Here is a 21,866-nt window from a genome sequence, read left to right as displayed (position 1 = left end):
GTTTCCTTTCTAGTTAATTTGTGGTATACAAATATTTACATTATAGAACACATATCCAAAGAGTATCGATCAAATATTTTCCATTCATTTTATAAAATAAAGATTCCCCTAAAGTAAAATTAACTCTGACACCCATCTCCCCGTGTTGAATGAAGTCCACATTCCCCATAACCAACCTGGACCACGTGTCTGATGGAACCAATTACTACAGGTTTATCAGACTCTGCTTCTTCATCCAAAATGTCCTCCATGCCCCAGAGACCAGAGAGTTCCAATTCACCTTCTTCTAGAGCGATGGAGTGCCCTTCAAAATTGGCTTTCTCATATAAAATCCAACTGAGAACAAAACACAGAAAAGCCATTATCTGTCACAGTGAGGCAGGTGTGATTACTTAATTCTGGCTAATACGTACTGTACATCAGTAACTAGTAGAAATCGCATTAAGCTCTCCCTAAGACCAACCTCACTGGGTCTTATCAAGCCTCAGATAATTAAAAAACTATACATTTTGAAGGATGTATTTTGAAGGATGTTGGAATTATCACTGTGCCCATGTTCACAGAACCAAGAGTGGAGACTGACCAGTAATCACAAGTGCTCTCTGGATGAACTTTCCCTTTACATGTGAATTACCACACATTTCTCTTAGAGAGACTGTAATGCATACATCACAGTTGAATCCATGGATATATTGATACAAAGGACTATATGTATGTTAACAAAAATATTCTCCCCAGCAACCTCACAGCACCAAGAAAAACAGCCCAGCACATGGCCAGGGCTCACACCTTCACAAAGCCCATAAGAGTTGCTAACAGAGGGTTGGGGAGATGGTCCAGTGGTTAAGAGTGAGGACTGCTCTTGCAGCAGACTGAAGTTTGATTTCCAGCACACATTCTGGGTGGCTCACAACCACCTGTTATCTCCAGTTCCAGGGGATCTGCTGCCTCTAGACTCCATGGGCACCTGCACTCACATGCCCTCACAAACGCCCACACATACATATAATTAAAAATAAATCATCAGCCAGGCGGTGCACACCTTTAATCCCAGCACTCGGGAGGCAGAGCCAGTGGATCTCTGTGAGTTCGAGGCCAGCCTGGTCTACAGAGTGAGATCCAGGACAGGCACCAAAACAACACAGAGAAACCCTGTCTCGGAAAAAAAAAAAAAAATCATCAAAACAACAAAAAAGGTTGCAAAGGAGACAGTAACTCTCCTACTACAAACAAAACTGTCTTACAAACTTTGTTTTCAGCATAATTTTCAGTTTTCCAATTTGATAATGAAAGGACATTTAACTTTTCTAGTGAATATGTTCACTATTTAGAAACATACTCAAATATTAAATGTCTTGTTAGAAAAGCTGTTGCATAACTAGTCAGATGGAGATTTTAAAAAGCACAACTTTTTAGGTCACAGCTGGGTCTGGTGGTATACTCTAGGTAAGGACCACAGAGGAGCCACCTGGGGCTTCCCAGTGAATCCAAGGGCAGGCTGGTAACTTGGCAAAATGATGCTTCAAAATGTAAAAAGGTGGCTGGGGACACAGCTCCGTGGTCAAGTGCTTGCCTTGTCCCGCATGTGTGAGGTCAGTCCTCAAATGACTCAAGTTTAATGCCTGCCATCTTGACCTCAGCCCAGTGTGCACAGTGGAGATAAACAAGGTATTCTGGTTTTGTTTGTAGTTTTCTTTACTCAACTTCCTGTGCATTTCTGAGAAACAACTCAAGTTAGAAACTGTCAAAGTAGCCAGGTACTGGTGGCGCACACCTTTAATCCCAGCACTTAGGAGGCAGAGACAGGTAGATCTGAGTTTAAGGCTAGCCTGGTCTACAGAGCTTCAGGACAGCCAGGGCTACACAGAGAAACCTTGTCTTGAAAAACCAATAGAAAAAAAAGAAGAAAGAAAGAAAGAAACTGCCAAAGTATTTACATTTTCAATCTCTTAAAAATTTAGATTACGGGCTGGAGAGATGGCTCAGAGGTTAAGAGCACTGGCTGCTCTTCCAGAGGACCTGAGTTCAATTCCCAGCAACCACATGGTGGCTCACAACCATCTACAGTGAGATTTGGTGCCCTCTTCTGGCCTGCAGGCTGAACACTCACTGTATACATAATAAATAAATAAATCTTTAAAAAAAAAATTTAGATTACTTCAACACTGAACTGTCAGAAATTTATTTATCTTTTCCTATAAATTTGTTTGGCTTGTATTTTGGTTTTTCAAGACAGGGTTTCTCTGTGTAGCCCTGGCTATCCTGGAACTCACTCTGTAGACCAGCGTGGCCTTGAATTCAGAGATCTGCCTGCCTCTGTCTCCCCAGTGTTTGGTTTATTTTATTTTTTAATTATTGCCTGGGTGTGGTGGTGTATGCCTTTAATCCCAGCACTTGGGAAGCAAAGACAGGCAGATCAGTCTCTGTGAATTTAAGGCTACTCTGGTGTACACAGTGAGATCTTGTCTCAATATTTTAAATTTGTTTGTTTGTATGTGCCTGTGCACATGAACTGTGACTCTCAAGTAGAGATCAGAGGGCACTTGTGGGAATCCGTTCTCTTCCAGCATCATGTAAGTCCTAGGAATAGAACTCAACTCACCAAGCTTTGGGGCAAGCACCTCTACCCACTGAACTAGCTTGCCAGCTTTGTGACCAGTATGTGAGTGCATGCCTGCATGTGTGTGCAAGTTTGAGTCTGGGTCTTGATACGTAAGACCAAGCTGGCTGGGGACTCAGAGCAACTTCCTTTTAGCTTCCTGAGTGCTGGGATTATAGACATGAGCCACCACATCTGGCTCTGCTTGGAGGTTTTTAACAGGTTTAAAAAAAGTTTTACTTATTTTTACATGTTTGGATTTTGTGTTGTGTTTTGCCTGCAAGTATGTCTGGGCACTGTGTGCATGCAGTAAGTACCTGAAGAGGCCAGGAGAGAATGCTGGATCTCATGGAACTGGAGTTACAGTGTTGAGCCAACATGTGGGTGCTGGGAACCAAACCCAGGTCTTCTAGAAGAGCTGAGAGTATCCTCACTACTAAGCCATTGCTCCAGCCCCCAAATGCAATTCTTACCAACCTCATTAGATACTCATGAGTCAAAATCATATGACGGGCCCCAATGTATCTGAAGCAATGTTATGTGGAGATATATGGGGAAAGTAAGTTTGCTCTACTGTATTTTTCTGATTTCTCTACCATGAACACACATCACTTTTATAATCAAAGCCATGTGTTAGACACTCGTTCTTTATCTTACCACCAACGGCATGTTAAGTCAATTATGCTGATAAAGACTCACTCATAAGTAAGCAGTGAGGTCCAAATAGTAATTAAGAAAGCCAACTCCTGTGGTAAGCTGCACCTGCAGTGGACTAACACCCCTGTAAACTGCCCCTGCAGTGGACCCTAACACCCCTGTAAGCTGCCCCTGCAGTGGACCCTAACACCCCTGTAAACTGCCCCTGCAGTGGACCCTAACACCCCTGTAAGCTGCACCTGCAGTGGACTAACAACCCTGTAAGCTGCACCTGCAGTGGACTAACACCCCTGTAAGCTGCACCTGCAGTGGACTAACACCCCTATAAGCTGTACCTGCAGTGAACCCTAACACCCCTGTAAGCTGCACCTGCAGTGGACTAACACCCCTGTAAGCTGCATCTGCAGTGGACCCTAACATCCCTGTAAGCTGTACCTGCAGTGGACCCTAACACCCCTGTAAGCTGCCCCTGCAGTGGACCCTAACACCCCTGTAAACTGCCCCTGCAGTAGACCCTAACACCCCTGTAAGCTGTACCTGCAGTGGACCCTAACACCCCTGTAAGCTGCATCTGCAGTGGACCCTAACACCCCAGTAAGCTGCACCTGCAGTGGACCCTAACATCCCTGTAAGCTGCACCTGCAGTGGACTAACACCCCTGTAAGCTGCATCTGCAGTGGACCCTAACACCCCTGTAAGCTGTACCTGCAGTGGACTGACACCCCTGTAAACTGCACTGCAGTGGACTAACAGCCCTGTAAGCTTCACCTGCAGTGCATTCTTACCATCCTCTGACAACTTTCACAAGTATCACTGGGGAGAGGCGCCAAGAGCTGCAGTCCTCCATGTCCCGGAACACCTCTATGCACTCCTCAGAGACATCAGGCTCACTGAATATCACAATCTGCAAGGAAAAGAAAGTTGAAGCATTTTTGTCCCTTCATCAGACGAGAGAGAACCTGGACCAGAAACTGAAGTAACCTTACCTTCCCAGGCCGTGGATTGAGTTTATTATGCACACCTCCTCTAAGAGTCTGCAATCAGAGGAATGAAAATACAATAAACAATTACAGCATTACAGGGGAGCTGTCCTTCTCCGCCTGAGCGCCTTTTAGTCAGAACATATTTATTTCACCGTTTGTCAGCACTGAAGTATACCTTGCTTTACACTCGTTATGTTAGTGTTCCCTCTGAATTTACATGATTAAATTACAAGATTTTCCAAATGAATTTGCCATTCTAGCTTCTACTCATTAAAATGTCTAGAGTATTTCCACCAATACCAGAAAATTCAGGGCCCAAAAGTCAGAACTATGCTTTACATCAGTTCACCAAATAACTAACCAGGTTCTCTTCAAAGAATCGGAGTAACCTCAAATTAAAAAGAAGAAGAACAAAGAAAGAAATGGACTACATTAGTCATTTATTTAGAAAGAAGTGGATCTGATGTGTTCGTATGCACACCCTCCTTAGATCTATAAATAGTGTGTTGCCACAGTAACTTCTCCATCATGTGACAAGTACGAGTCTAAACGAAAGTGTGCATGGCAAGGCCCAGGAGCACTTTCCAGCTATTGAAGCTATGGGAAAGGATGAGGCAGGAGGATCACAAACCCAAGGACCGCCTAGGCTACAAAGTGCTTATTTAGCAAGACATTTTTATATCGAAACAAAAAAGTAAAAAGTGGGCCAGGGCTGTGGCACAGTGGTACAACACTCACCTAGCATATGCAAGGCTGTGGGTTCAATCCCCAGGACAGCAAAAGAAAAAGGAAAAAAGAGGAGGTATAATATATTTCACAATGTACATGGCATATGGTACTTTTTAAAAAAGATTTATTTATTTTGTGTATGAATGGTTTTTTTTCCTGCATGTACGTATGTGTGACACGTGTCCATGGAAGTCAGAAGAGGGTGTTGGCTCCCCTGGAACTGTAGTTACTGATGGTTGGGAGCCACCAGGCATTTGCAGGGAATTGAACTCAGGTCCTCTGCAACAGCAACTAGTGCCCTTAACCACTGAGCCACCTCATCAGTCCTGCACATGGTATTTTTAATCTCCCCTTTTTTGATGGACAAAGTACCTTTTTATACGGCTTCAGAAGTAATCATTTTCAAGATCACCTGGCAAGACCAGTAAAACCCGTAACGTGCAAGATAATAAAAATAATAATTATACATGTAAAAATATTACAAAACATGGGCTACTTCCCGGCTGAACAGGATGCCAATCCTGAGGTCTGCCTTTGATCGCATCCTCTTGCCTCACACCAATGGACTATGACCACAAGGTCTGAGCAAGCCCCGCCTCCCTCCCGCCCCGTGTGGATTATTGGAAAGAAAACAGGATGCGCTGATTTGCTGTGTGCACACAGGAGAAGTCAGTAAACTGAAGGAAAGACCTAAAATCTAAAACAAAAGCCAAGAAATACATTAAATATAAACTACAACCAGCAAAGCCTAAGACCTGAAGAAAGACATTTTAGAAAAAATTATAAAAAGCCTAGAAGTCATTAAAACTGTTTCTTCTTTCATGCTGTCTGACTTGACTTCGGAGAGAAACTACTTTTCCTGTTTCACGTGTGTGATGTGCATGTGTGTGAGGCTAGGCATCTCAACTGAATCCACAGCTCACCAATAGGACTAGTCTAGCTAACAGGCTTGCTCTGGGGACCTTGTTTCTGCCCTTCCCAGCACTGGAATTACAGGTGGGTCATGAAAACGCACACATGCATGCACACATACACATGCACATACACACACACATACACACACACACACACACACACACACACCATTTACATGGGTTCTGTGGACCAACCAGTCCTCATACCTGCTGCTTGCAAAGCAACAGTTTTAACAATTGAGCAATCTCTCCAGCCTGAGAAAAACTATTTTTAAAAATCAGGTTCTGTCGAGTTACAGCCAAATAATAAATGATCTAAGAATAATTAACAGGAACAATGGCATAATGAATGGGAAATGGACTGGCAGAAATTTTGTGCCTGAGAGACACTGGGTTTTGGGGGTCTTTTTTTGTTGTTGTTTTTTTTTTTTTTTTTTTTTAGAAAACTTTTAGGATTTCTATGTGGTACAGGTTGATTGTCAAAGGGTGATGAAAACACCCCAGGAGACTAGGCCTATATGTCTATATCCAAAGGCTGGAGCAGAAAGAACACATGTTCAAGGCCAGCCTGGGTAAGTTAGTGAGACTGTAAGTAAACAGGAGGCTGGAGAGCTTCATAGGCACGTGTATAGCTCTGGACTCGTTCCCAGTGCTGGGGGTCAGGGGAAGTGGGAGTAGGGGAGACGGGGAGGTTTGTCCCCAAGAAGCTTTCATGGCACCCCATGAGTTCAAAGCTATTTTCATAGCAACAAAAGGTTATCTGCCCTTTCTGGCCCTTTTCTCCGTGAGGCATGTCTTCACTCTGAAGGCTACGGGACCTGCGTGTCTGTTTTCTGGTGGTTTGCATTCCCAGGACCAAGTTCTAATACAGACACATTGCCCAAATCAACAAAAGCTCTTTGGAGTTCTCAATCTTTAAAAGAAAGTGGGTTCTAGGACTACAAAAGCTTGAAACCTATTAGTTTACAAAATCCATGAAAAAAGATCTGCATGTAGTACTGCTGAAAACGTGTGTGTGTGTGTGTGTGTGTGTGTGTGTGTGTGTGTGTGTGTGTGTGTTAGACAGAGTCTTGCTATATAGTTATATAGTTCAGGCAGGCCTCTGAACTTTCCTGCCTCAGCCTCCTGAGTGCTGTAATGGCAGACATGCTTCATCACAACTAGCCAACTATATTATTTTGAAAACGCCTCCAAAATCACAGTCCATGATGGGATTACAGCACTCACTGCTGCGACAGTGCCCTGCTCAGGTGAAAGAGAGGGCCAGGTCTTTCCTATGGTCACGTCTCCACTTGCCTGGCAGCTGGGCCACTGCAAAGCAAGTTGCATGCACAATCCCCTTCAACTTAAATAGCAAGCTTGGAAGCAGAAGGGCACAAGTTAGCATGAACACAACTCCCGGTCTGGAGAGAGGCTCAGCAGCAGTAGTGTGCTTAGCACAGAAGGCCCTGGGTTCGGTCTTCAGCACCAGCAAAGAGAAAACCAGCAGATCAGAGAGGAAGAATCCAAGTTGTATATGGCAGTTCCCTCTGTTACACCGAGGGAAAGGATCCATGCAAACCAAACTTTATGCTCCAAACGTGAGGTTCCATTAGGTACTTTCCCAACTACCCAGGATGAGCAAGGATGCTTGTGGAGGAATGAGTGAAACCCCACAGCACAGGAGGAAGGAGAAGGGGACATCCTTTGGCTGGGTGGGGCCTTTGCAAATAGAGGAAGTTGTTTCACACATCTTCAAAATTCTAAATATAGCACTGAGTGTTTTACAGAGAAGAAAATGGGTCTCCTAGGTCTCTGTACTCTCAAAACATCTTTTCTATACTTCTTATAGTATGACATAGACGTTCACAAATGCCTTGAAACACATAACTTATTCTCCCTGCTGGACCACAAATGTCTCAGGGTGAGGGTGTCTTTTCTTTCTTGGTACCTCGGAGTTCCTCGTATACAGATTTAAAAGTATTTGGTGAAGAAAAAAAAAGCTGCGTGATGGTGGTGCACTCCTTTAATCCCAGCACTGGGAAGCAGAAGCAGGTAGGATCTCTGTGAGTTTGAGACCAGCCTGGTCTACAGAGATAGTTCCAAGAGAGCCTACACAAAGAAACCCTGTCTCAAAAACAAAACAAAACAACAAAAAACTACCACCAACAAAAATAAATAAAACACAAGTACATGGTGAACAAATAGGAAACTATTGCACACAAACAACCACCTATAAACCACAGCCCAAGCCCCTCGCTGCCTCCTGGGCTTAGAACCACCAACTAAGTAACAGTTGGTACTTACCATGGGATCTGCTAATGACATTCCAGAAAAAGTAAGGCCTGGGTCATACCGGCTGGGTTTGAAAAGGCCCAAGACGTCCATGTCAGTGGCCCCAATGTTCGGCATGTTTGACTTAAGAACATTCTCCATAAGGTTAGGCTTTTCCACGTCATCACTGCTCTTCAGCTTGGGTAAGTCAGAACGTTTGTTCTCTGGCAAGGGTAGTAGGTTGCTCCGAGAATTCAGGTCTTCCTTGGTCTCCTCTCTCTGTGGGTACTTTTCCATGGGGCTTGGACTTTTCAAACGCGGATGAGATGTATTTGATGAGTTGAAATTGAAGACCTTTAAGAAGTTGTGGGGTGCAAGATGTGGTTGCTCTTTGTCTGAGCCACAGGGCGGGTCTCCCTCCTTCCTGGGCTGTGCCGCTGAAGACTGAGGTACAGAGCTGTTCTGGGAAGTGCTAAAAGATGTGGTCATGGTGTTGACTGACGTCACAGAGGGAGAAAAGATTTTGTCTTGTGGCAGAGAAGAAAGCATGCTTGAGAACAGCGTGCTTTTTTCTAGCCTCGACCGCTTAACTCCAAGGTTGGTGATGTCCCTGTTCTCTTTGTCATTCACGTCTGAAGCGGTCTGAGGCTCACTCTTCCCATTAGTGTTAGTGTGCAAGGACTTGAAGAGGGCACTCTGCTCGGTGGAGGCACGCTTCGCTCTCAGTTTGGATAAGGGATCGTGGTTCGGCATCAAGTGCAAAGCCGGGGACAGCTCTGGTTGGCTCTCCTTCTTTTTGCCCAAGCCAATGGTGAACACGTTGGGATCAAACACCTTTTCCAAACTGTCCTCGTGAATCGGAGGCATGGCGAAATGAGGGGCTGGGGAGTTTGGGATCCTGGCCTTCTTTTTTTTCTGGGGCACACATACTGTGCTGTCCATATTTTTGATAATTTCAGTGAATTTTTCCATATCAGAAGAAGAATCAAAGACACTATCGTCACTACTAGCAGAAACGTTCAAAAGACTGGTAGGGGTATTCCGGCTGGTGACATTTTGGCCTGGCCTTTGGGGACTTTCTGAATGACTTTTGCTGCTGGGAGAGTGGATGGGGCTGAACTCGGCTGTCAGGGTAGTCCCACTGCTCTGACTCTGAGTTTGGACAGGTCCTGGCTCTATGATGTGTGGGCCAGGCTGTGCCGCACGCTCCTCTCGGCGATGGGTGTGCGCAGGTGATGTGCCGGGTACATCCCCTTGCTCGGGAGAACAAGGGGCCACAGAAACCACTTCAAACTCATGATTGTGACAACTGGGCAGATGCACCTCTCTAACTTCAGAGCTTTCTGAGGTGACCTGAGGGCTCACATCCTGAGGACTCTCCACAGGAAGCACAAAGGACCGGACCTGGACGAGGACCTTGGATGGACACTCATTCCCCACAGCTTCTGGGCTGTGCTCTGGGGATGAAGTGGGGCTGGCTTCTCCCGCTCCAAGTTTGGAGACTGGCATTTTCTCAGTGTGAGGAGACACTGGCACATCACATTCATGGTGGTTCTCTGACACTTTTAGATCAGCGCATGGAAAACTGCATGTGGGAACTTGAACGCAGCCATCTTGGAGAGTGTCCTCAGGAATGGGAGCAGAAGGCAGGCAAGAAGACTCCCCAGATGACTCAGATGCAGGCTGTGAGTCAGAAAATGCACCCTGTGGCTTTGGAGGAGGCTCTGTGGCATTAAGAACGGCAGGGATGTCCTGTGCAGTACTACTCATATTGTCAAATACATGGTTTTTGCTGTCAGCAGCCTCTGAGTGGTCCTCTCCTGAGAGCTCAGAGTCTGTCACAGGAACCATGGCAGTGGGTACTGGCTGTGAAGGACAGGCAGCATCTGTTTGTACATCTGCCTTACCACTTTGATCAGGCTCAGGGCAGAGGACCTGATTCTCGGTGGGCTCTCCTCCCCCTCCTCTGGTGGCTGGAAGAAGGTCTTCTCCGGAGCTAGGGACTTCCGTGCCTTTGGCTTCTGCGGATGATTCCTTGGCCACCAGGCCATTCTGGTGGCTGGGTGACAAGGCTTTCTTTTCAGGTTGCTCCATTTCTTTGGCTTTCTTGGCTAGGTTTAGCTTAGCCCTCCCAACAAATGTCTTATTAGAGGGAGGATTGTTCCTTGTGCTGCGGATGTCGGGGTGTCTGGGGCTACTGTTAGCCCGCTTGTTTTCAAATAAGGAGATTTTGTTGGCAGTGTTTCCTTTATGAACCGGCTGGCTAAACGGACTGTGCTCATTTCCCAAACTGTCGGGATTCTTCAGGGTTTTCAGATTTAGTTCCACATGTTTGGGTCTAGCAGGGCTGCAAGAAAAAAAGCAATAACAGTTAGCCGCCAGCCTGGTGTTACGTGAACATATAAACCAGCTCACAAAAGACTGCAAAGTCTGTATCCTCCAGGTGCAGATTTGCTTTTCCATGACACTTCCTAAACAATCCTACAAATACTAGGAAGTATTTTAAGGGCTCTCTTACCTGCATATGACAGAAGAGATTATTTATCTGTCTAAGAAGCTATTAACTTACCAAGTATTAATATGTATTCACAGTGATGGGCACTAGAATTGGAAGACATTACAAGGTATAAAAAACTTTAAAACAAATTTAAATATTTAATACATTCCCATATTTTAAATATGCAGATGAGTTTCCCAGATATCAATTATGCATTTTTATTTTATTGTAATGCTTTATTCACCTTTAGTTTTTTTTGGGACAAGGTGTCATGTGGTTTAGGCAGGCCTCGAGCTCACTGCTTGGCTGAAGATAACCTTGAATTCTTGATCTTCCCACCTCTACTTCCCAAATCCTGGGATTATAGGCATGAGCCGCGAGGCCAAATCATCCCATAATTTTTTAAAAACTATCTTGGGGAGAGGAGAGAAGAGATCGTTCAGCGGTTAAGAGCACTGACTCTTAACTGAGTTTGATTCCCAGCACCCACAAGACAACTCAAAAACAATTATAGGGCTGGAGAGATGGCTCAGAGGTTAAGAGCACTGGCTGCTCTTCCAGAGGTCCTGAGTTCAATTCCCAGCAACCACATGGTGGCTCACAACCATCTGTAATGAGATCTGGTGCCCTCTTCTGGTCATACATGCTGTATACAAAGTAAATAAATAAATCTTTAAAAAAAAAAATTATAACTCCAGTTTCTGGGGAAATCCATCACCCTCTTCTGGCCTCTGTGGGCATTGCATGCATGTAAACACATATAGGTAAAACACCCATACACATCAAATTAAATTAAAATTTTAGCTGGGTGGTGGTGGCACACGACTTTAATCCCAGCACTTGGGAGGCAGAGGCAGGCGGATCTCTGTGAGTTCAAGGCCAGCCTGGACTACAGAGGGAGTTCCAGGAAAGGCTCAAAGCTACACAGAGAAACCCTGTCTCAAAAAAAAAAAAAAAAAAATTAAAAGTTTAAAAAGAAAAAGAAAAAACAGAAGCCCACTAAGCTGCTGTTAAAAAACTACTTTAAAAGGTAGATTATAAAACATATTCAAGGCTGGAGAGATGGCTCAGCAGTTAAGAGCACTGGCTGCTCTTCCAGAGGTCCTGAGTTCAATACCCAGCAACCAACCACATGGTGGCTCACAACCATCTGTAATGAGATCTGGTGCCCTCTTCTGGCATGCAGGAATACATGCAGACAGAACACTGTATATATAATAAATAAAATCTTAAAAAAAAAAAAAGAATAAAACATATTCATCTAGCATTGCCTCTTAGGACATTTTGTTCCTGCCATCCATCCCGTTAAAATTTTTCTAATGTATGATGTGTCTACTATCTGAAATTTGTATTGTATATATGTATGTGTGTGTGTATATGTGTGTGTGTGTGTGTGTGTGTGTGTGTCTGTGTGATTCAGAGGACAACCATGGGTGTCACCCCTCTACCTTGTTGAGTAAAGCCTCTGGATGTTCACCACTGCATACACCATGCTCTCAGGCCAGGGAGCTGCCAGGCATTTTCTTGGCTTCCATCTGGATACAGGAGTGCTGGGATTATAGACACACTCCCGTGACCAGCTTTTACATGGGTCTTGGGGAGTGGAACTCAGCTCCTTACTCTGTCTCTGAGCTGTCTCTCCTGACCTGGAAAGTGTTTTTAATCATTCATAAACCTGCTGTCCACATTCTGCCTCATTCCCAGCGGCTTCATATGCATAAATATTTTACTTGAATGGAAACTGCCGTGTTCAAGAGGCTTGGCAGCTTGCCTCTTGCTAAGAAAAAAAGATGAGTTACCATCAGAACTTACAGGTCCTTGACATTTTTTCCTTGAAAAGCTTTTTAATGTCTGTATAATTCCATCATATGGCTATACCATAACTTGTTTACTCTAAGGCAGTCTCTCCTGTCACTCACATTTCTTAGTTCTAATGACTTATTACTGTAAATAATGCCTTTGGATGTACACAATGTGTTCTTTCATAGAAACAAAATGTGTTCTGCAGGCATTTGTTGGCCCTAGCCCCAGCCCTGGCTCTCACACTAATATCCATGTGAACATAGCCAATTTATTTCACATCTCTGGCCTATTCTCTTTTGTATCTGTAACTTAAAGGTAACACAAAACACCTAAATGATTAAGAATAGGGTTATTTTTATTTCACCCGAAACTTATGGTTAAGGGAATTTTTGGTTTACTCTAGGGCTAAGAGAGGCTGCAGACCCAGGAGGCTCCCCACGGCTGCTGTCAGTCAAAATCATCCCCATTTTTCTGTTTTATGAACCATTTTATATGTGCTCCTCGGGGCAGACAGAGGAACTTGTCAGTTTGTCGTAAAGGAAAATCCGCTGCTTGCCAAGCACTTGACAAGTTACTTGATTTGGTTTACCCCGTGTACGGCTCGTACGCTCTGTTCTAAAGCGAGAAGGCTGAGGTACAGAGAAGGTGAATGACCCTCCTGAGGTCACATACTTTGTCTCTGACACCACATCATACCATACTACCCTGCTTCCCCGTTAGGGGTCGGACTAGACCGACCCGAATGAGCCCTCAGCCGCTTTCCATTTTATCGCTGGGGTGGGGGTTGGGATAGGGTAGGGGACTTGGGGAGGGCTGGGGGGGTGTATTGGGGAATGAGGGTGAGAGTTCAGTGAGTTATTGGGTCTATCAGATAAGGAAATCCCAAGCTCTCCAGACTGGCATCACACACCTCAGAGTCCCAAGAAGGTGGGGCCTGCTGAGCCTCCAGAGGGATAGGATGCGAAGCCCAGGTTAGCTCCCTGATTTGGATATGTGTTCATGAATTTCTCTAGGTACTGTTTCCTCCACTATCTCCTTAAATACCCAGGCTTGCTTATTGCTGGCTCACATCTTAAATTTAAAAGCCAAATAAAATCCAGACTTGGTGGCCATTGCCTGTAATCTGGAGGCAGGAGAATCAGGAGTTCAAGGTCATCCCTGGCAACCAGAGTGAGTTGGGCTATATGAGACCCTGTCTCAAAAAAGCAAAAACAGAAAAGCAAGCTTCAGGATTGAAGTCTGGGCCAGGGAGACGAGAAGAAACACAGGGTTTTCGAGTGCTGTATTAATTAATTAATTAATGAGCAAAGGTAACATACCCAGAATATTAAAAAAAAAAAAAAAAAAAAAAAACTCTGGCCAGTCAGCACAAGGAAGAGTACTGAGTGGACATCAAAGCCCATCTGGGGACGTGAGTGGAAAGCACCCCAGGTGAGCCCATTGCTCCCTGAAGGGTAGGAAGCAGATCTGCTCATTAAAGATTTACACAGGATCAAAACACCTTTTACAACTCAGACTCTCTACCATTAAGTTGTGTTACTAAGAGTCACTGCAATTAACCCAGTTGGGGCTGATTAAAAGGAAGGCTCCTGTAATTCCTGTTGTAATGCCATCATTATGACGTGAGAGGGAGTCCAAAGGGCCTAGGCTATGCTATAAAAGGAAGAGCCTCCCTGTTTTAACATATTCCTTTTTTTCAGAATTTCAGTGCTCCATTAGAGAATGTGAAGAAATCATTTTTCTAACAGGATTCAGTCATATTTGTGATATTTGGGTCTTTTGGGTTTTTGTTGTTGTTGTTGTTGATTTTTTTTTTTTTAACTCTTTGACCAGATGACTCCACCCTCCCCAAGCCAGGCTCACATCTAGTCCTGTAAAGTAGCAGAATGGCCTTGAGTTCCAGGCCAGCCTCAGCTACATGGTGAGCTAGGAGCCATCCTGGGCTACAGGGTGAGACCATCAAAGAAACAAATCAGAGTCTACCAACATCTTTGCCTAAAATCCAGCCATAACAGGACTAAAGGGTCTGAAAGCCCCCCGTCAGACGGACAGGCCAAAGAACCACATCAAATTCTTAATTTTCCACTTAGGCACTGTACGAAAGATATTTATACAACCACTGATGAAGAAACAACGTAAAAATGCACTAGTGAGAAAAAAAGGCACTTGGCTCAGTTCGGATAGGACACAGACCCAGAGAAGAGCTCCTTTGTGAGATCCCTTCCTGAACTTGTTTACGGGTCCCTCAACAGTGTAACTTTTCAGGTTTTTCCACTGCTGTCTTCTGATTGGACGACAGGTAGAGCTTCCCGCCGGGTTTCTCTCAGCAAGGCTTAGCAGGTTTCTGTGTTCCGTCACACTCTCTTCCACAAATAATGGGCATCATTCACGCAGGTTACTTTCCTGACACTACCGTTACAGAATAAATGGCTGATTATGTCAAAGGCCTCCAGGCTGCCAGCCGGTGAGGTAGCTCTACGTTATTCATTAAGCACATTTCCCTCCTGGTGTCCAAACAGACCTGTTTCAATGCTTACTCCTTTTAAGAAATCAAATAGAACGAAACCGTTCAGTTTAAAAAAAAAAATGACCAGTTTTTTGGATCAGTGTGTGAATCGATGTAGGAAAAACTTGAGCACTCAATAATTTTCACCTGCTGGGACGACCAGTTCTATAGAGAGCCCTCCCTGTCTTGTTCTACCCACACAAATCAGTTACTATCAAGCTGCAAGCCCAGGCGCCTCCAGGAAACCAGTGACTTCTTGTACCTCCAGAACCCTTAAGACCGCAAAATGCACTCGGGCAGTCTTTATTTGATTTGTGTGCTTCCTACTGCCACAAGGGGGGCGTAAAGATGTTGAGGGCAACAGACTGAATCACAGGTGTGGGTCATGTCCCCCCCCCCCCCATAGCACACAGAACAAAGGGCACTCAATAGATACTTGCGAAATTGCTGAACTTAAAAGCACGCAGGTACTGTCAATTATTTTGAGTCCTTTCACTTAGGTAATATTTTAGCAATAACAGCGACCATCTCACTAACAGAAAAGTTATTTCCAGTCCAGAAACAAAAATACCAACAGCTTCCCTAGATCACAAAAGGGAGAATTATTAGAGACTTCCTTTAAGCTTACTTTGGACAACAATGTACTAACTTTTATTAAAAATTCTCTTAAAGTCTCCCTTGTCAAAGCCACTGGGTCACACTCAAAATGCTGCTGGCTCCCTGCGACTACCCTGAAATACCCCTGTACACTTTGGATAAGGAATATAATTAGCTAAATGAAGCCGTTAAGTCTTATCGCTGCTGTTTATATAAACACCGCGCCTCAAGGGATATCCTATTTTTGCATTCATTTAACTTAGATCTTATATTAAAGCAGGAATTAACCGTGGAGGCTGCCAAGTGTGTCACAGCTCTGCAAAACAGCTCCTTCTCTCTTTCAAAGTTTTCAGCAGGAAAACATACAGACCACAGACAGCCGTACAACTCTGAGCAGCGCCCCTGCCCAGGGGTTGACTCCGCGGGTACTTACAGGGTCACTTTAGTGGTCACAGTCGACCTGCCCACGCCGAAATGGTTCCTGGGCTTCAGGCCATCGGCGTCGGACACTCCTGCTCCCCTGCCTGACTCTCGGCTGCGGCCCCCGTCGCCCCGGCCGTCGAAGTGGTGGGGCAGCGGGCCCCTCTTATGCTCGGGCTTGATCTCGGGCAGCAGCGAGCTGCTCCTGACCGTGAGCTCGCGCGGGACTACGCGGCCCGCCTCCTCCCCGCCGCCGCCGCCGCCGCCGTCCGCCGCGGCTGGCGCCCTCTTGGGTGGGGACTCCTTGGCCGGAGCGCGCGGGCCGCCGCTGGGCACCGCCTCGGGGACGCGGCTGCGGCCCCTCCGCTTGGTGGGCGACGAGGCGGGCGGCAGCTGCTTGCCGCGGTCCGGCTCCCCTCGGAGCTGTCCCCGGGCGCCGGCGCTGGCCTTGGGCTCCGGGCTGGTGACCGAGGCTGCGCCCGCGTCGGGAGTCGCGTGTGCCGATTTCACTTTCCTTTCCGCCGAGCCGTTCTCAGCGGCCGCGTCTGGCGCCACCTCGTCGTCGAACACCGCGTCGTCCTTTGCCGAGCTCTCGGGCGCCACGGCGTCCGCGCCCGGGGAGTCCGTGGATTTCTGCGACTTCCTCCGCCGGCCCGATCGGCGGCCGCTTGACCTCTTCTCCATGTCGTCCGAATCGTCGCAATCGTCTGTCCCCGGAGCTATCGGGACCGGCTCGTCCACCTGCGCCACCTCAGTCTTGCTCAAGTAGATGTCCAATGTTAGCACTTTGGAGGGATGCGCGCGGTCCGTCGACCGGGCTGTGCGGCCGGTCTCTGCGCCCAGGGAGGGAGGCTCACCTGGCGCAACCGCTTCCCCGGGGCCCCCCAGAGAGCCCGCTTCGGCATCCACGCCGGGGGCTCCGTCGGGGGCCTCTCCTAGTCCTCCCACGAGGTCCTGCTCAGGCGGCGACCCCGACACACCCCTCGCTGTCTCTGGTTGGAGGCTAGCGCCTGGCAACGCGTCCTCCCCCGGACTGCGGGCGGGCGTCTCTGCGCTCTCCTGCCCCGAGCAATTCCCTGGTGAGGAATGCAGCTCCTTGGCAGCGGTGGTGGCATTTGGGAAAGTCTCTCCCTCTGCCTGCAGAGGTTCTAATTGGGCTGAATCACTGCCGTGGCACTGCTGCACAACCCCTACACTGTTGCTGGTGCAAGGTGACAGTTCGGCGTCGCAGGGGGTTGTCTGAACACAGCTCTCCGCAGGCTGGCCCTCTGCCTCCTGCCCGGAGCCCGCCGCGCCCGCGTCGGATGGCTTCGGTTGGATGCCCTGAGCCTTATTTTTCTCACTCTCTGTTTCAGGGAGTTTGGCAGAGGCGGATTTGGTGGGACTCTCTAACCCGTTCCTGGTGTTCCTTCTCCTTCCAGCCGTAAAAAGAGTGCCAAGTTTCCCCAACACTGGCTTCCTTCTGCTGTCTTCTGGTGGTTGTGCTCTGGACTGGAAAATAAGAGGACAGGGAGAGAAAACATGAGAATCTGTTTTGTTCTCCTTTGGTATGTTACAAAACTGCTGGGAACCAACCTGGCAATAGACCAGGTGTAACTGAAAATAAAAAAGGTAGAGCTAGGCGTGGTGGCGCACGACTGTCTGGTCTTTATTATGTTCTAGCAACAACAACAAAAACTATTTGAGATAGGGTCTCACCACGTAACTGACTGTCCTGGAACTCATCATGTAGACCAGGCTGGCCTTAAACTCACAAAGACCCGCCTGCTTCTGCCCACTGGATGCTGGGGTTAAAGGCATGCATGCACATCTGCGTGGCTAAATTTTCTTGTATTTTTGGTTGTGAGCCTAGCGTTTAACGGGTGAGCCATCTCTCCAGCCCTAAATTTCTTTTTCTTAAACTCATTTTCGAAGCTACATTACTTAGAATAGTATTTCGTTATAAGTGTTTTCAATTCGAAGAGTCCAATTATCACATGTATACAGTACACAATTCCCAGCGCTCACTGGCTTCAGCTTTTTATCTCCTTCCTTAATAAAAATGCAAATTTAAAGCAACCAAGCATGACTTCGGGAGCCCCGCGGTTCGCTGCCCCCCCCCCAATTATCTTAGGGAGGAATTTTTTGCAGAAACACCTCCCCTTCTTTTCTGGGAGGGGGTGGATTGGGAGGGGCGCCAGGAAAAACAACCAGTGGCTTTCTGGAAAACATCAGAAAAACACCTGGGCTTAACCCAAAGCCAAGGTACAGGAATGCAGCACCTGGCCCCGCCCGGCGGGGTCGCGCTCACCCAATGGGGCCCGCGTGCCTGCTTTCAAACTGCGCGGGCGGCAGAGCGCCGTCCCGCCCCTTCCCAGCTCACCCCGGGGCTTCACCTGGGAATCTGAGTCCCGGGCTGAGGGAGAGGGGCAGGCAGCAAGTACCTCCCACGGAGGGAGGATCCTAGAAAGCTAGCCTGGCTAACACCGCCTGCAGGGTGGGGTGGGGGAGCTACAATCCTCTACCCGGATTTGCAAATCCTCAACCAGCTTGCTGCAGATTATGAAAAGCAAGGACGGGGCCGGCATCCGACCAGGAGTGGTGGGTTAGGGGGTTGTGGGGCTAGAAAGGGGAGGGAGCCGAGAGCCACTCTTGGCTCCCTAGCAGCTTGTGAATCTGATCTGCCCAACTTACCCAAACCTCTTACCTAAGGACAGTCCCTTAAGAGGCAACCCTTAAACTAAAAACCCAGGTGAGAGCCTAAGCCCTGAGGAGGCAGGCAGCTCAGGGTGATACTGATTCTCCACTGAGGGATTCCTGTGGCAGTCGACGCAGATCCTTTCATCTGAGCTACAAGCGCAGCCAAGGGAGTTCGGGGATTGTGGGAAAATGTAAAAAGCCTGGGTAGTAAGTGCACGAGATCAAGAGTGAACACGCATCTGTTGGGGCAGTCTGGCAGCGTTACGTGTCGTGTAACCCCGTTGCAGCCTAGTGAGGTAATGTGTTGCCTACAGTGATGGGGAAAAGATGTCCAAAGGCTGGGACCCAAACAAAATGTGCTGGGGGCAGGGCCAATAAAGTCAGAATTCAAACCCATACCCTCCAGTTCAACTAGGGCCCCTTCTAGTCTACCACAAAGGACACACATGTGCAGAGGGAACCCGGAAACCCCAGTAGCCCCAGGTAAAAACCCCAGGCTACCCTGACCCAGACCCGCAGTCAGTGCTCCAGGGTGGCTGAGATGAGATCAGACAGGTTCACCAGAGAGCTGCGACAGAGGAGACTGATAAAAGAAGAAGCCACTCAGAGCTCCTGGGACTGGTGGGATATGCTTCTAAAATCGACCCAGATTTGGCTTAATCCAGTTACTCCATGCTTATGGAAATAATGGAGGAAGAACTGGGTGTGGCTTAAAAACTACACTAAAGCATCCTGGCTTCCTAAAGAAACATTTGGTTTTTAGTTTTTTTTAAACATGATTTCCAAGTATAATACTGCCCACTGAGTCCTGCTTAGGTACTAGACACTTACAAAGTGATTTACACATTCATCTTTCCAACAGCCCTTAATAAATAAATATATATATATATATATATATATATATATATATATATATATATATATATATATATCTCCATAGCTGCCTAGCCCGGGAAGTCCATCCAACTCTGAAAATAGAGCCCTTTGTTTCCGTGCCTGGACAGGCCATCAAGCATACTCTGAAAAAGTAGACAGGAAAACAGGCTTGAGTCTTTTGGCCCAATTCCAGTCCCTGTCAAAATTAAACAACTACTGCATGTATCATTCTGTCCTCCTAGTGATGTTGCAACCCATGTTTCCCAGGCTGTGAAGCCGCCTCAGCTGCCTTCTTTATTTAGTGTAAGTGTCCCAACCCCCAACCCTCAATCTTAGTTGTAGTTGCTGTTTATAAAGCCAGTGACTTGATCTTCAACTGATTATCGACTATTTGTTCTCTTACACCCCAGAGGAGTAGCCTATTTTTTACTTGTTGGACAGTTCTGTTGAATTTTCAAGAATTTTACTTTTGGTTTGCTTATACTAGCACTTTTATAACAACTTCATTCAGAAGAGCCCCAAATTGGAAACACTTGAAGTGTTGTTCATCGCCTGGTGACCGGATATACAAATTGTGGTACATACGTCATCTATGCAACAGATTAGCACTCAACAATAAAAAGAGACAAGCTTTTGACATGCAAGGATGTGGCTAATTCTCCAAAGCCTTATGCTAACTGGAGGTGAGGAAGTAACCCCGCTGGCCTAGCCTGTGTGAGTCTCTATGTTCAGTCCCCAGTACTATCACCAGAAAACCTTTCAAGGGTAGTCAGAAAGGTCCTCTGTTGATTGTGGTGATGGTTACACATGTACATAGCTTTCAACGCTCCTCAAGCCGTACAGTTAAAATGGATAGACTGGCTGCGCCATCATATACAAATTGCCCAGCTACTCAGGAAAATAAAGCAAGAGGACAAGTCTGTGTGATGGAGCACCCTTGGAATGCCAACACTCAGGAGGCAGAGACAAGGCGGATGGCCACTAGTTCTGGTCGGACTGGTCTATATAAGGACTTCTAGGACAGCCAGGGCCACACAGCAAGACCCTCTCTCAAAAAAACAAACAAAAAAGCCAAAAGTGTAAGGTGTGCTCATGTGTAATCCCAGCACTTGAGACAGAGCAGGAGAATCAGGAGTTCAAGGTCATCCTTGACAAAAAGTAGGTTCAAGACCAGTCTGGTCTATAAGAAGCTGTGTCTCAAAAGAATAAGATGAAACAATACCAAGGTGAGTTTGTTCCTAAACTTGTTATATGTAAGTTATATCTTAATAAAGTTGTTTTAAAGTTAAGCTTTCTCCTGGGAAGTAAGAAACACATAGTGTGTCAGATGAACGGGAGTGTGGGAGTCCTCAAGTCATCTCAGAGGCTCCTCTCTTATAGACAAGATTTCTGAAAGAGACCAGCTCTGGAGGGACTCCAGGAGCCATCTGAGAGGGACCAGCTGAGCAGGGCTCACAGGCCCCATTCATTCAGTTAAATAAAGTTCTCAGTCTTTGAAGAACATCTCCTTTCTTAAGTAAGTTACACATTTCTTTACAGCCGGAGATCGTTTCTGACCGGTGCTCATGGCCTGACAGATGAAGCACCAAACACCAGGGACAGAGAGTGAACTTAGGGTTTAGAGTCTTAAACCTAAGGTAGGAGCGCACAGACCCTGCACCTTGTCCTTAGCCCTGCCAGGAAGAAGAATGTTTGCAGAGAAAGGCCTGGGACCTATCAGGATGCTTCATGCCCCCTTGGAGTATGCCCACCTCAACTCTCCTCTCCTATGGACCTAGGGGTGATCCTGGGGTGCCCTGAGGCTGGATATTCCCAGGTTCGATGCCCTCAGAGCCTATGCTTTGGGGCTTGGCGTTTGTTCCGGTGAAGGACTTCTTTTCTGAATAGATTATATCTATCTATCTGTCTGTCTCTGTCTGTCTGTCTGTCTGTCTATCTATCTGTCTATCTGTCTGCCTATCATCTATAGCTTTACTGTGTGGTTTAAAAAATAGAGAGGTTAGAAATGTTTTATTTTTTTATTTTATTTTTTATCTTGCCCCACTGGAATCGAATCCAGGGCCCTGTACAGGTCAGGGCTTCTGAGCTATACTGCCCTCCAAAATATAGGTTTATACTACTTTAGTCTTCAACTATCAAAAGCAAAAAAAAAAAAAAAAGTTAGAAAATTCCTTCAGTAGAAGTAAGAAATACCCCGGGCGGTGGTGGCGCACGCCTTTAATCCCAGCACTTGGGAGGCAGAGCCAGGCGGATTTCTATGAGTTCGAGGCCAGCCTGGGCTACCAAGTGAGTTCCAGGAAAGGCGCAAAGCTACACAGAGAAACCCTGTCTCGAAAAACCAAAAAAAAAAAAA

At 46.5% G+C, this 21,866-nt stretch overlaps 1 protein-coding gene across 1 annotated transcript in view; it reads right to left on the bottom strand.

The window, feature by feature from the left end:
• Window positions 1-17,443, bottom strand: part of Crybg1 (crystallin beta-gamma domain containing 1) — a 57,814-nt gene extending 40,371 nt beyond the window's left edge. The window contains exons 1-5 of the mRNA XM_059272450.1: window positions 15,972-17,443; window positions 8,169-10,482; window positions 4,243-4,290; window positions 4,042-4,160; window positions 177-336 (exon numbers count right to left, since the gene is read on the bottom strand). Of these exons, the coding sequence (XP_059128433.1) occupies window positions 177-336; window positions 4,042-4,160; window positions 4,243-4,290; window positions 8,169-10,482; window positions 15,972-16,642 (3,312 nt within the window). The 5' untranslated portion in view covers window positions 16,643-17,443. The remainder of the gene's footprint in view (window positions 1-176; window positions 337-4,041; window positions 4,161-4,242; window positions 4,291-8,168; window positions 10,483-15,971) is intronic.
• Between the last annotated feature and the right edge of the window lie 4,423 nt (window positions 17,444-21,866).

The sequence above is a fragment of the Peromyscus eremicus genome, chromosome 8b, assembly GCF_949786415.1.
Source record: "Peromyscus eremicus chromosome 8b, PerEre_H2_v1, whole genome shotgun sequence".
NCBI lineage: Eukaryota > Metazoa > Chordata > Mammalia > Rodentia > Cricetidae > Peromyscus > Peromyscus eremicus.
This window is presented reverse-complemented; position numbering and strand designations above follow the sequence as displayed.